Raw genomic sequence first — 13,673 nt, 5'->3', positions numbered from 1 at the left:
ATGGACTCTGGAAACCCTTTTGGTTACGCTAATGACCATGTTCCAGATCTTGGCTGACGCAATGCTACGAAGATTCTCGGCTCTGTTTACACGTTTGAGAATCTTTATTTACGCAATTCTGATAAAACGGCCATCCCCACGCCAGCTCACACTCAATAAGCGACTCCAACCCTTCCCCCCTGAACCAGATCTTGACAATCCTGAATCCTGCAGCCCCTTCCAGTGACTTGCCCTACTACTTCTCGGTCCTCTCCCTCGACGCAAAAACAGCCATCAAGACCAACAACATGCCGAGCGCCGCAACATGCCAAACCGCTCTCCCCCCCCCCTTGAAGTTGCGACGTTCTCGTTGATCAGGAGCCAGTTATACCCCGGCCTCATCGCAGCCTCAACGCGCGCGAGGATGATCTCGCAGACGTCGTCCGTCCGGTTATGCCGCACAGAGTGCAGGTAGTACGCCCTCGGGCCATTGAAGGGCTGCTCAGTGTGGAAATCATGCGGCATCAGCTCGATTTTGGGGTCGAGGTCCTGGACTTGGGTTTTTCCAGAGGACGTGCGGAAGGTCTTGGAGGATATGGTGACAAGGCGCGTCGGATTGCTTGCGGAAGAACTCGTCTAGATCATGGCCAATACCGCCTCCAACTTCGATGGTGGACGTCGCGACGGGGGAGGTGTCGGCGCTGTTGATGAGTCTGTCGGTCACTGGGTAGAAAATGGTGTCCATCCATATTCTCCCTACTGACCGTACACCTTCATGAATTGTTGGAATTTTCGCCGGCGGTGTACTTTGCCTTTGAGGTATGATGATAGCCGTCAGCATACCGATACTTCGACCGCTCAGCGAGCGTACTTTCGGCAGGCGCATGTTCGGGCCCAGTCTTAGCAGATGCGGCACACATACCGACGAGACTGGAGCTACGATCGGTCCTAGCAGGAGGGTAAAGTTGGAGATCGAGGCGCCGTCGCGCCCATGGGGGGCCAGGAGTAGAGCGTAAAGACGGTTTGATGAAGTCAGGCTGGATGAGACGGAAACAAAGGTCACCGTGGCGAGAAGCCGCGACAGCCAGGAGATGAAACTTAGTCAGGAATAATTCAGTGGAAACATCGTACGGACGGATACTTCCGGAGTGAGGAAAAAGGGAAAGGGTATTTGACAGGACAGGAAAAGCCAGCTCCTTGAATCGCCAGGTCTCCTCCTGAAGATAGTCGATCGTCTGAGCCAGCTCATTGAGGTTGAGCAGCATCTTAAGTTTTATTGATAGGAACACTAGGATGTACAAGCAGAGGAACAGCTCTCGCAATTGAGAGGCAATTCGTCCAGAAGTTCGGCAGCCTATGCTAATGTGGGGGATAGTGTTGTGCTTCTCATAAATATAACGCTGTTTTTGTAGGAAACATTATGTATAATGATAGTAATAGAGGCAATAAAAGATCGCTGTTGAATTAACAACGACAGAGACCCAAAAAGAACTTGAAGATAGAGAAACGGTCAGCCGGTCATCGTTCACCCAGCCACCACAAACTAACATGCCCACCCGCTTAGGATCCAGGAAAACAACAAGGATAAGCTCTGACAGTCCTGAGCCGAGTACCTTAGAGCATCATACAATTTACACCGTCCGCTCTGGTTCGTTCTAATAAGATTTTGATGAAGTAGAGACGGCTGTCAAAAGACATCTAGATGCACCGTATTGGTCCAGACCCTGAGAACATCCAGAGATGCCACCGGGAGCGATAGATCCAGCCTTCTCAAGAAAAGCCTTCCATCTAATATGTAGGATGGCGGCTAACAATAAACGCCTCTATTCATGACAAAAAGTAAAAGACTAGCTTTATACCACGACCTCAGCGCCTCTTCACCACTCATAGTGTCATCGTCACATCATTCTTCCCAATACGGACAGGGCAGTGTGAGGCAGTGTGTACCATCGGTTTTAGCCTTTGCAGAAGTAAGGCTGATAGGTTTGAAACCCGTTTATCAGCAACTCATGCTCGCAAGATGTCAGCTCAAACCACAAGTGGCCGCGTTGAACGACCTCACCAACAGGTGGTACGCCCATGCATCAGACGACTGCTCGCGGGGGGTTACTGAGGATGGGAGGCTTCAATTCATATTCGTCAGTCCGATCTAGTTTTTGAAAAACGCAGGAGCAAGCTCTCATCCGCGGGCAGCTCTTGCCTTCTTTGTGTTTCGCCTGTTGCCTCCTCGACCAAAAACACTCATACAAATTCCACTAAGCCTCAGCCTCGTGACGGGAGCAATATCAGAGTGCGTAAGTTGAGGAGAAAAGAGCCCACCGCCTGCTATTGAATGCCACGTAAATTCCATCAGAGCCACCATGACCGAATATCAAAGACCGCCATCTCAGCAAACTTGATTACCAAGACAAGGGCCTACATACCTTAATAGATATCACGAGGGTCTTGGTAATCCCATCGAGCAAAGAGATACGTCAAGACAGGCAGGTTTTTCGCAATGAGCCTTGTAGATATCATATACATACGCCTCGCAAATGGCGCACCTCTTACGGCTAAGTCAAGGCTGTGTGGCCCGCTCGTTCAGCCACCATTCTCAAAACCTCTTGACTCCTACGAGAACGAACCCAGAAAAAAGCAACATCAGACAAGGCTGAGACTCATTCCCATCTAGGCGGATATCATCTCGAGAGGGTAAAAAACCACTGATCCATACCCATCATACAAAATACCCTTCCTTAACCAAGAAAACACACCTCACAACCTCACAGCACAATTCAAACATCCCTCTCACATGCAAAACACCCAGGCGAGAAATCAAAGACACTTCACCCTCACTTCACACACTCAACCCACCCACAGACGGTTGAAAAAAAAAAAAAAAAAGCATCTGTGCGCTTCAAAGTCCCTGTTGAACCCCTTTCTCCTCACCTTCTATTCCCAGTCCCATCGTCATATCTATTTTCCGACGAGGACTTGCCCATAGCTTCATCAAGCTATTTCACGTCTGTCCTCCATTGCTCCAGGCACCATACCGCAACTCTGGGTCCTCGCCCCAGCCCGGTGCTTGATGAAGAACAGAGAGACACAGACAGACAGACAGATAGAAGACGACTCGGGCCGTCGTCACAGACATTAAACCTCCCGGCGTCAAGTCAAAGCCACAACAATTCAAATCCAACCGAACTCAAACCAACCCGACGACCAGGAAACACGACAGACCACCGCAAAGATGTCCCCGTCCAAAGGAAGGGCATATTCAACAAAGCGGGATTGCAGTAAAGCCAGTGACATAAAACAAGGGTTAAAAAGCTTATTATAGCTTCCCTCGTCCGTTCGTTCGCTCGCTCGCTCATCCTCAGGAGATGTGACATCACTTGGCTTGCTGCTCTGGTCTCTTGTCTCTTATCTCTCTTCCCGCCTCTCCTTTCTCCCATGTCCCCGACTCTCTTCTATTCAAAACTACTCTACGGGCTTTCGCTCCGTTTCAAAAGGGAGACGACGCGCCAAGTGCAAGAAACAAGGGGGCCTTCGCACTCAACAACACACATGCTCTTACCACTCAAACACCTGGGCCCGAATTTTGCCACAGCAAAAAACAAAGCGGTGGTTGAGCAGACAGTACCTACGTCAGTGTGGGAGATAGAACAGAGAGATCCTATAATAGATCTCCGGACTGTGCATTGCAGGATATCTGCTTCTGCCCCGTTCTACGGTAAGGCAGGGGAGCGGCCTGCACTCTGCGCTGCAAAGCAATGCCATGATCGAGGGAGGAAAAAAAAAAAGGTTCGAGCCAACGCTGATCTGACATGATCGAGACCACACTCGATGCTCGCGCCAATACGAAGCTTAGCATCGCAGACAGCTCGCCTGTCCGACCAGAGAATCCAGCCGAGAGACGCGGGACGACCACATACGACGCGGTCAATTGACTAGAATGTTCCCTTCCCGGCTCACAGGGATCGTGGGAAGACACACCCTCCTTCCACCCGTTAGTCATCCCCCGCCTCCTTGGGCTCGTCCGACCGCAGAAACGTGAGCGGACGTCAACCAGCCCAACGGCGCCATATGGCATGGTAAGGGTGGTGGGATGGAAGGCACAGGTGGGATGCTAACCAGTCATCGGGACATGGATGCAGTAGCCACAGGCCGCCAGGCCCAAGACCGCCCCGCCCAAGTTCCGACCCAGTCAACGCCAGACCACCGGCACCAACCAAAAAGCACGAGAGATGACACAACTAGGGGAACACTTCTCCGTCCAGCCCGCTCCGTTGTCCAGCATGCGTGAGCGTGTGTGCGTGTGTGCGTATTTGAGTGTGCAAGCAAAGATCACGCGCGTCAAGCTTGCCGGCGCTGACCACCGCAACCCAGGAGCCCATTAGCTGTAGCCTGGTTACCATCTCTCTCCTCTGGGGAAAGACACGCTTAGCCTGGTATTTGTCTGCGATTGCCGAGACTAGTATGTTCGTAAGGAGCAAAGTCGCGACAAGTGTCGGCTCTCGCAGGCTGGATGGGTGAACCGACGTAGTGTGTCCGCAGAGAGAATCAAAAGACGTTAGGCAGACATGTATGCTTAAGTCGCGCAGGCCCTCGTCACCGCTTGCATGGCCGCTGTTACCAGCAGGTCCCAATGAGGTTGCATGTACCATCTACCGCTATCCGGCCGAATCGCGAATCCAAGAGAGTCATAGATGCGGTACGGCCTTGTCGGTACGCCACGCGCATATCCGTTTTGCGTTTGGCGCAATGTGTAAAAATCGAAGCGTGGCTTGGCAACCTACAAAGCAGCTCTGCCTTCCTTTTTCGAAGGTAGGCAAATGTAGGATGGACGATGCTCAAGTTCACGGTGGCTTGCAATGGCTCTCGGAGCAGGTTGTCAGATCACCGACTGGTCAACGGCGGCCCGTCCGGATACGCTGGGAGTCACAACTCCCAAATTTGCCCACCCTGATAACAATGCAGAATCGAGTAGTGCGTGCCCCGGAGACAGCAGACAATCACCCTATGGAACATGCGCCTCGTCTCGAACGGGTGGGTGGTATGTGCTTGAGTGGCAAGGGCAGGCGGGCGGATCAACATGACGGTGATGACGCCTGGGTGTTCGCGTTTGGGCAGGGTGTGAGGTGAAGGATCGCAGGGCGCGGGATGAAGACGGAGCGGGTCCACGGCCGAGCTGCCTGCGGCGCAGAGGCATGAGAATAATTCCGGTGGTGAACGGGCGCGACATTGTTCGGACGCTCGTCAAGTTATCCGCAAGAATGGCTTGCGCTTCTCCATGCACTTGGCTGAGGAGGAGGGATGATGCTCACATAGATCCAAATTCCCAGCCGGTCGCATCCTGCCCTTTCCAAAATGGACACCAGGAGCAAGGGGTTTCTCCGGCCATCACTGCCACTTTCTTCCGCTCGAGGCAAGGCACTAGGTAGTACTGCAAGCACTCTAGCAAGCGCGTCTTCGCTAGGCTCGGAGACAATGCTTGAGGCCAAGTAGTCATCAGCGGCGGGGCTGTATTCGGCTGGTAAGGTCGCTCCGGCGGCCGACATGACACGCTCAAAGAGACTTGTCGTGAACGTTTCTCGTGTACGGATAGGTCTTGGTACATGTACTACAGGCAGGCCGTGGTTGGGTGAAATAAAGCAGATCCAACTCCAAAAACAAACGCCGGCTTACTAGTCGGGAGGGGGGGAGGAGGGGCATTTGGGGGTCACGCAGCCAGCCCGCCGAAGTAGATGACGGCGGGCGTAGAACTAGACCAAACGTGCATCTTCTAGCACGTTGTCGGTTGACTCTTGGAAGCCTTGGCTGACCCTCCCTTGCCTGCTCTTGATCGTTGCGCCTCCCTGCTCCTCTCACTGTGACTGTGTACGTGTGCTTGTGTGTGGGTGGGTAGGGAGGAGGACGAGCCGATTTGATTTGGGAGATGTCTTTGACGGCGGATAGGGGCGGCCATCGGTCACGGGTTGAGTGTGGCGACTAACACTACGTCAAGAGGGTTGCACCAACACATCGATGAGTGTGATGGGGGGGGGGTAGTGATGCGTTCCTGTTGAACGTCTAGTGGTCCCGAATGAGAGTGCTTGTGCGGAGCAAAGCCAGGCGGCTTGGGGCCGATAGTTCCTCCCGGACCCGTCCATGACATGCCATATGCCTCATGGCCATATGTTTGGTTCCTCCGTCCTAGGCGCCGTCGCGGTGTCGTCCATCGTGGAATCGCTTGCAGATTGGCCACAGTGAATCAACGTGACCCTGCAACGCTGGCGGCTTCACAGAATCGCGGCATTTTTCTCAAACATCTCCACTTAGACAGCGCTGCCCGCCGTCCGCTCCACCGGTTCCAGATACCCGGCCAGTCAACGGTCGCCAATCGTCGCCGACAAGGCATTTATAAGCAGTCGGCCTTGACTTCGACGCAAAGAGCTGTGATGTTCTGCGACAGGGGAGAGAGGCTGGTAGTCCAAAGGGGCGTCGAAGTTTGAATATGGCACCCCAAAAAGTCCCGTAGTTCCAAGTTCGTCTGCGGGGTTGTGAGGAGAAGGTTACAAGTCGTTTGACCATCGGTCCGGTTGAGCGGTTTATTTGCGACTTTCCATTCGGGTCACGATGTATCACGATGTTCGAACTCTCGTTGCCATCTGCATTCTGTTCTATGGCAGAGCGTTCATTCCCACGGCCGAGGCGCACGATGGATACATATCTTTTGCCACACAGATGCGTCTGTACCGCCGCCGATGCCTGCGGCAAGATGTTCAAAGTTTGGTGAGGCACGGAAACTTGGACCAGACTATGCATGACGAGGCAGGCGGCAAAGCTTCACCTAGCTTCAATGAGGTGTTGAAAACGCGATACCCGTCGGAATCCAACAATACAACGGCATCCCCACACCACCTGGAGCTGGTAATGATGCGGATGCCTATTACATGGCAAGACATGTTGGCGTTAGTAAATGGGCTCTGGCTAATAGGGAGCACTCGTGAGAGGTCCCGAGGATAGGTGTGTCCGGCGACGCGGGACCCTCGGCGTCGGGTGCCAGGTAGCCGTGCGTCGTATGCAGAGTTGCCCACGCCAGGCCTGCCCGTCCGTACACTCGTGACTTTGGAGGGCTGGGCGGCTGGGGATGCACACGAGACTCGGGCGAACCAGTCAGTGATATTGGTGCTAGCCAATATGGAAGCAAAATGGCGACGTTCCGAGAGAGACTTGAAGACAGCGAAATTGAAGACTTCTACTGTAGGATCCTGGAGGAGGGCGAGAGCGCGGGCAATGGCAGCCATCGGAGGATTGGAGACTCCATGATCAAGTAGACATTGTGTCCTGCAGACAAGGTCATTGGCTGCACCCAAATCCGCTGCGCACATCAGGCCTTTCCTCGGCGTCCTTTGAGTAGATCAGGTCGAGAAGGGATAGACGTCAGAAGATCGCTCCTTGACCACGCCGAGTTGAACCGTGGTCAGCCCACAGAGTCCGAAAATTGCAACGATGGCCCAGAGCCTTGCCTTGAACCCTGAAAAATTCTCGTCGACGTGCATTTAGCATCGACTAGCGGAAAGTCTGGACAAGTTTGACAATGACAACTGCCCGAACGGCCGTCCCTGATTCAAGTTGGCCAAATCCTGACGATCTGGAGACTTTGATGCTGTTGAGCATTGGGTGGGGGACTGCCTGTGGACATCTCCGCGTCCCGGTGCCATCGGCAACTGCGGTTGCCTTGTCCTTGGTTTGCGATAATATTGTAACCATAGATTAGGAGTCTTCATCGTCTGTACGTGGTATCGCAACGGGTCCTGACCGCGACGGGCATCTGATCGGATTGGAGCTCTCGCCATGTCCCGCCCGGGTTCCCCTCGAAGTTAGTTGCGGTGAAGATGCCCAAAAGCCCCAATCTGCAGGTAATCCCATAGTGGCTGGCTTTGACCCTCTAAAGAAAAGAGGGGAATCTTTGAGGACCCAGGTCAGGACTGCGAAAAAGTCCCAGGGGAAAAAAAAAAAAAAAGAGGTCGAATCGATAGCTTTTCGGCTGGCCCAGGTCGAGCACCCACATAACGGGGCCCTCGTGCCCTGCCACCCGCTAGTGAAGAGACGGATGGTGGAGTTGGACCCTTGAACAGGCACTCCAGGCACGACGAGTTTGGAGAGACAGGCCACTTTAGCCTCTGCGTGTTCTTTGCGTCTGTGGGCCGTTGAGAAATCTCGGCGCGGTTTGTTGGTAGGTATTGGTGTGATGAAATTCCACCCGATCCTCGGGCCTGGAACCCAGTGACTACAGATGACGACTGCTGGACGAGACTGGTTCCCCGACACACTAAGCAGTAGTGCCTTTCTTTCAGCCAGATGACCTTTCATAGCGTATGAGTTGTCAAATCTTCCATCTCTATGGTATACCTGGGGTGACCGGCTGTCATTCCGCACGAGACTCGTTTTTCAGGGTCCAAAGCAAAACCCCCAGCATCCCATAGCGTTGTCGTCAATTTGTCGGCGCGGTTGAAACCCCGAGATATTCATAGACCAGGCGGCGGTGCATTTGCAAGGGGAGCACTAATTAGGCCTCAATGAAGACCAGGCCAGGAGAACCAGCCTGGCACGCCTGGCAAACCTGGATTGTTGGCGCGCTTGTGGAGTCTTAGCACCACGGCGGCCGGCCTCAGTCCATCGACGGAAAGACCGCAAATTCTCTCCGTAAAGTGAGTTGCAGCAGTGGACACTGCCGGTTCAATGAGAGACTCAGCTGGGTAAGTCGGCCAACCTACCAGCGACTTAGAAGGGCTGTTGAGATCGCCAGGCGCCTTCCCCTCGTAAAAGTGTCTCCGTCAGGTGGCTGAGCCTTGGAATTTCTCGTTGTATCACGTCCTGCATATTGACGGGGTCTGGAGATTCTTTGCCAGAACGCTCGCCAGGGTTGCGGCGGTCCACGCGTGTGTTTAACACGAGGCACCGCCCAAGGCAGTAGACCCCCTGTCCAAAGGGGTACCCGCTAAGCCGAAAGAACCACGATGAAAAAGAGGATGCACTGTGTCTCTGGTGAGATACACCCCAGGTGTGCCACTACTTCAGCCGGGTCTACCGGTGTTGAGCTGGTGACAATGAAGGCGTCTGATAGGCTGATTGAATGAGCGGCTTCACACCGAGTCTCAAAAGATGGCCAACATTTTGCTTCTTGAGCAGTGGGTCAGCTTCACCCTTACTCGCGATGAAAATGGGATAGTGGGAATCCATTCGAACCTCCAAGTTCTCATTCTTTGTATCCGAAGCGGCAGGAAAGGCTGGCAGCGAGAAGAACCACTCTGAAGGATGATGTAAGCGGTACCTCCAGTATTGAGAAGACGAAAAAGCTTCTGTAACGTTGAAGGTGGCTCGTCATCGGCCTACATCGCCCTCCAACAACGTTTGAAAACCCTGTAATCTATTGCCGTGACGCAGCTGAGTAAGGCACAGCATCTCAAGGCCTTGTTTCCTCATCTCCGCCTTGTGAGAGCTGTTCATACGCAGGGCTGGAATTTCGTGGACGTTGAAGCGCATGGTTGGTCATGCAGACCGCCTGGGAGGTTGCGAGGTCGTCCAATCAGAGGGCCAAGATTTGAATTCTCCAAGCCATGGAGCCTGCTCATATCCGGGGAATTGGCATTTGTCTCCAGCGGCAACCAGGCGCAGGGCTGGGAGGGTTTCTCATTTCCAAGCCGATGCCTCGCTGCCTGGCCGGGTTGGGATCGAGAGGTTCTGGCTTCTGTGGGAGGTAGTGATGCCGATCCATGCAATATAGAATACAGGTCTCACCTGCGAGCACGGCGAGCGATTGACGTGCTGGCGATGCGATGCTGTCGACCGGATCCCCGAGCGAGACCAGAGCACGTGATTCGATAATGTTGTCAACGACCAACAACTGGGAAATTTGAACGGTTTGTCAACTGCAAGGCAACGATAACCCTGAGCGTAAGCCCGGATCTCACTTGAGTGGATTTCTAGATTCTTGGTTCCTGGTAGTACCCGTACTGCGATGGCACGGATGACCCAGCCTTCCTGACCCCTGGATAGATTGAGTGGCGAGGGCCTGGCATGGGTTGAGAGCACTGAGCACGTCGCAGCTCCTCCCGAACCATGACAGCGAAAGCTCATCATGGTCTCTGCATGGCGAGCTCTTCCTCAAGGTTACAATACGCCTGGCGAAGGAGAAGGTTTCCCTGAGCAGCTTCAGGAAAAGGGATGCGAATATTGTCTTGTGACACGATTGGAGTAAGAAGCAAAGGACAAAGGCTCAAGGGATCCATCCAGACACCCGCGGTTGGGTATCGAGCTGGCAGGCCGAGACCAATACTCTGTAGAAGGCATGGTGCATGCGAAAGCGAAGCTCCAATGATAGTTGGTCAGCCTGGCTTTGGGTGTTTGAAATGCTGTGGCAGGAGGAAATACAGCTCCCTGCCGGAGGTGAGCCGTGAACCGTGAGGGCAAAGCACTGGCACGGCGTGTATCAAGGTCGAGCGGCAACAGCAACGCGCTTGGCAATGTTTGGATGGTGTGTGAACGGCGTGGGAGGGTCATCAGCCGGACACACAGCTGGCCGTTCATACTTCAGAGTGTTGCTTCGTGTGACAAAGTGTGTCGTACCGGGCCATTTGCGCGCGTGTGAAATTGTTTCCTGTGTGCCATTTACGTTTGGCCGGTGGACCGTTTTCTGCTGCTGAATCACCCTCGGGGTGGTGCTAATAGATGCCAGAATCGAATGGAGAGACACCTGGGCACTGTATCTGGGACGGTGCATCGGAGAGTGGAGCATGCGGTATTTCTCTTCCTCCGCTGCAATTTCATGCAACTTCCAAGAATATGCAGATGCAATACGGATACGTATGCTCCTCATGTTTCCATTGCATTACAGCTTTTTGCTGGGCCTTGCTGCTGCGGGAGCTGTTTTGTTAATGTCAAAATTGAAAATGCCGCGTTTGGCTAGCAGGCAGCTGTGGCGAGCCACCCTACTCAAGGTTGATGAGCTGCAGGAATGCATCTTGGTGGGATGAGATTGGGAATACATTTCCAATGTTTTGGTACATGGTTACCATCCGCCCAGCCAGAAGAGGTTTAGCAACGGACTGCCACGTTTGCCAGAAATGTTAATTAGGGTAGCGGGACGGGGAATGCTCACACACGAAATCACGAGGCTGCCTCGTCTTGATGAAGCAAAATGGAGACCAATGACTGCCCGCCGGACTGTCGCACCCCCTTAGCGCTTGTTGCGGCTTAGGTAAGGCATTCCTGGCATCGTGGACGGGGCTTTGGCGACGGCAATAATTTGGTGATGGCAGTGGTGCCGGAGGCCATGCTCCCGAGGCAAAGGAGAGACTCGAGAAGTGGTCATACCAGACCTTGCTTCGCTCACCGGTCGTAGTTCCAACGTGTCGAGATCAGCGCCGATCCCATCCATGACATCCTGGGCCGGGCAAAGAGACTCACAGCAATGGGCCCAAGGTGAGGCAAGTGCGAGGCACAAAGAGCGAGACCTCTCAACGCCTCATCACGGCCAATATCCGCCAGGCACTGGTGATTCAATGCGTTAGTGGTCGGTATGGTGACGGTGAGTGGGTGCCCACTGGGTGCATGCCGTCGTCATAGTCTGGGAGTCTGGTAACTCTGGATCTCTGGCTGACCGGACCGGGGGGATTTGGCTGGGGAAGACAGGCTCAGACTCTGAGGATGAGAGACTGCCATTGGGCGACCATGCCGCACCGCCGCAGAGATCACCCAGCAGATCGGACGATGGGCACAGTCCACCGACTCAGACTGGCCCTTGCCCTTTGCAGTCGGGATTGCAGGCCAAGGGCGATAGGCTCTGGACTCCCATTCGCCGAGCCCCGAATTCATCAGAGGCCACTGCCTGGGGGCACGAAACGGAGAGTCAACGGCAGAGACGCAGAGGGCAGAGAGTGCCTGGTGTCACTGCGCTGCTTGTGTGCCCTTGGTGCGTGTGGATGGCCGCGAGACCAAACACCTTGTTGCTGGCCGAAGTTTACGTAGTAGTCTGTGGAAGACGAGGACCGGGGCGATGCAGACGCCAGCGGCCAAACGGGGGCGCGGGAGTCGTCAGACCCAGACCCATACCCAGGTCCAGACACTCTCAGAGGTGCCGGGTGCTGCGAGCCTGCGACCCAGGCGGTCAGCGGTCAAGCCAAAAAGATGATGCTTGTCAGTGCTGGTGTAGGGGGAAAAGGTACCTGGCAGGTTGCCTCGGTGCTTGGAGTTGTGTGAGTTGATACGAGTACCTGCTATAGCCGCGACATCCCAGCCTCCCTGACCCGTATGCAAGGTACAGGCGACTGACATAAATTGCACAAGGCTAGCCTAATACTCTGCAGTACATCTAGAAGCCTCGGGAGACTGACTGGCTTGACTGGGTCATCCCATTCTCGAGGAACGCTAGAGCCGGACCGCCATTATCGACCTTTTTTTTTTTTTTGTTTTTCCTTGCACGCCGAATGACCACCTCGCTTTTGTTTCTATGGGACACCCGGGGTGTGGGCATTGTGTTGGTTGCTCGATCCGCATGGTTATGGGAAGGGAGACTCGGGATGATTCAAGATGTGTGGATGCGTATTCGTAGACAACGTCGTCGCCAGGGCAAGTCGGTTGGTCGTCAGGTGCACAGTAGACCAGACGCAGACTATTGAATTACTGCGGTTGTTGCTGCCCACGAGTCGGACGGCGGATGACTGGGGAGATGGAACAGACGTTGAGGGTATTGTGAGCTGTCATTGTTTCCTGGTGAATGAAGTCTGTCAAGTCAGTCAGCTTTGCTTTTCCTCCTTGTCGCCGGTTCCCTCAGTTGCATGTCATGCACTTGACTTGCAGCAAGCACTCTCCGGGTTTTGGTTGCTGCCACGATGTATTCGTGGACGACGAGACGATTGATTACCCTGTAAATGGCTTGCAAGAAGGCAGCACAGTGTACCTCGTGTTCATCGTCAACGTTGGCCTCACGTCTTTCTGTACCTGTCTCTCCGGTGCATCGCCGGCTTGGCCATGTTCTTTTCTGAGGAGAGATTTGGGCTGCTCTGTATCGTGGATGCGCTTTAGTGTGAGTTTTACTCGACAGACACCACCACTTTTGGACAGTTGGAATTGCACCCCTGGACATTGCCTCAGACCCCATACAGCGCGCTTTGATTGGAGGAAGGGGCCAGTCAGGCCTGGCTGGGAAGGTCGAGTTTGAAGGAGCGCCTGCACAGCAGCCAGCCACCCAGCAGCGAGCCGTAGGTAGCAGCAGCAACGACGAGGACAGCAGGAGCAGGAGCAGTAGCAGGAGTAGGAGTAGGAGCAGGGCCAGACACCGGCCAGCGCTCTTGCAGCGCCAGGAGTCAAGTGCAGGGCAGGTGCGGTACTCAATGATGCAGATGTGGCCCAACCCCTGCCTCATCTCTCCCGTGCTGCCCGTTCTTCCCGTGCCCTCCTGTCTTTTGCTTTCTGCGCTGCCTCGACTGATTCTCCTCCCTGCCCTTTTTGCCGCCTCCTACTCTCTCCCGCGCCTGCCTCTTTTTTTTTTTTTTTTTTTTTTTTTTTTTTTTTTCTTCTTTTTTTTTTTTTTTTTTTTTTTTTTTTTCTTTATATAATATCTTTTTTTTTTTTTTTTTTTTTTTTTTTTTTTTTTTTTTTTTTTTTTTTTTTTTTATTTTTTTTTTTTTTTTTTTTTTTTTTTTATTTTTTTTTTATTTTTTTTTTTT

The 13,673-nt window shown here is 53.5% G+C and overlaps 4 protein-coding genes across 4 annotated transcripts; 1 reads left to right on the top strand and 3 right to left on the bottom strand.

Moving 5' to 3' along the window:
- Positions 1 to 493: 493 nt before the first annotated feature.
- On the bottom strand, positions 494 to 865 carry CORC01_12302 (O-methyltransferase; the record flags this gene model as incomplete). The annotated part of the gene is made up of 1 exon (XM_022623923.1): positions 494 to 865. The coding sequence occupies one exon, from the start codon at positions 863 to 865 to the stop codon at positions 494 to 496; it is 372 nt and encodes a 123-aa protein (XP_022469544.1).
- A 5,711-nt stretch (positions 866 to 6,576) lies between these two features.
- CORC01_12301 (uncharacterized protein) lies at positions 6,577 to 7,277 on the top strand (the record flags this gene model as incomplete). The annotated part of the gene is made up of 2 exons (XM_022623922.1): positions 6,577 to 6,911; positions 7,043 to 7,277. 2 exons carry the CDS (start codon positions 6,577 to 6,579, stop codon positions 7,275 to 7,277), a joined length of 570 nt encoding a protein of 189 aa, XP_022469543.1.
- Positions 7,278 to 7,716: 439 nt separating this feature from the next.
- Positions 7,717 to 8,316, bottom strand: CORC01_12300 (uncharacterized protein; the record flags this gene model as incomplete). The annotated part of the gene is made up of 1 exon (XM_022623921.1): positions 7,717 to 8,316. The coding sequence occupies one exon, from the start codon at positions 8,314 to 8,316 to the stop codon at positions 7,717 to 7,719; it is 600 nt and encodes a 199-aa protein (XP_022469542.1).
- A 714-nt stretch (positions 8,317 to 9,030) lies between these two features.
- CORC01_12299 (uncharacterized protein) lies at positions 9,031 to 9,489 on the bottom strand (the record flags this gene model as incomplete). The annotated part of the gene is made up of 2 exons (XM_022623920.1): positions 9,031 to 9,254; positions 9,456 to 9,489. 2 exons carry the CDS (start codon positions 9,487 to 9,489, stop codon positions 9,031 to 9,033), a joined length of 258 nt encoding a protein of 85 aa, XP_022469541.1.
- Positions 9,490 to 13,673: the final 4,184 nt, after the last annotated feature.

This window comes from Colletotrichum orchidophilum, assembly GCF_001831195.1.
Source record: "Colletotrichum orchidophilum strain IMI 309357 chromosome Unknown Scaffold_149.1, whole genome shotgun sequence".
NCBI lineage: Eukaryota > Fungi > Ascomycota > Sordariomycetes > Glomerellales > Glomerellaceae > Colletotrichum > Colletotrichum orchidophilum.
Note: the sequence above shows the minus strand (reverse complement) of the source record. Positions and strands in the feature narration are given on the sequence as shown.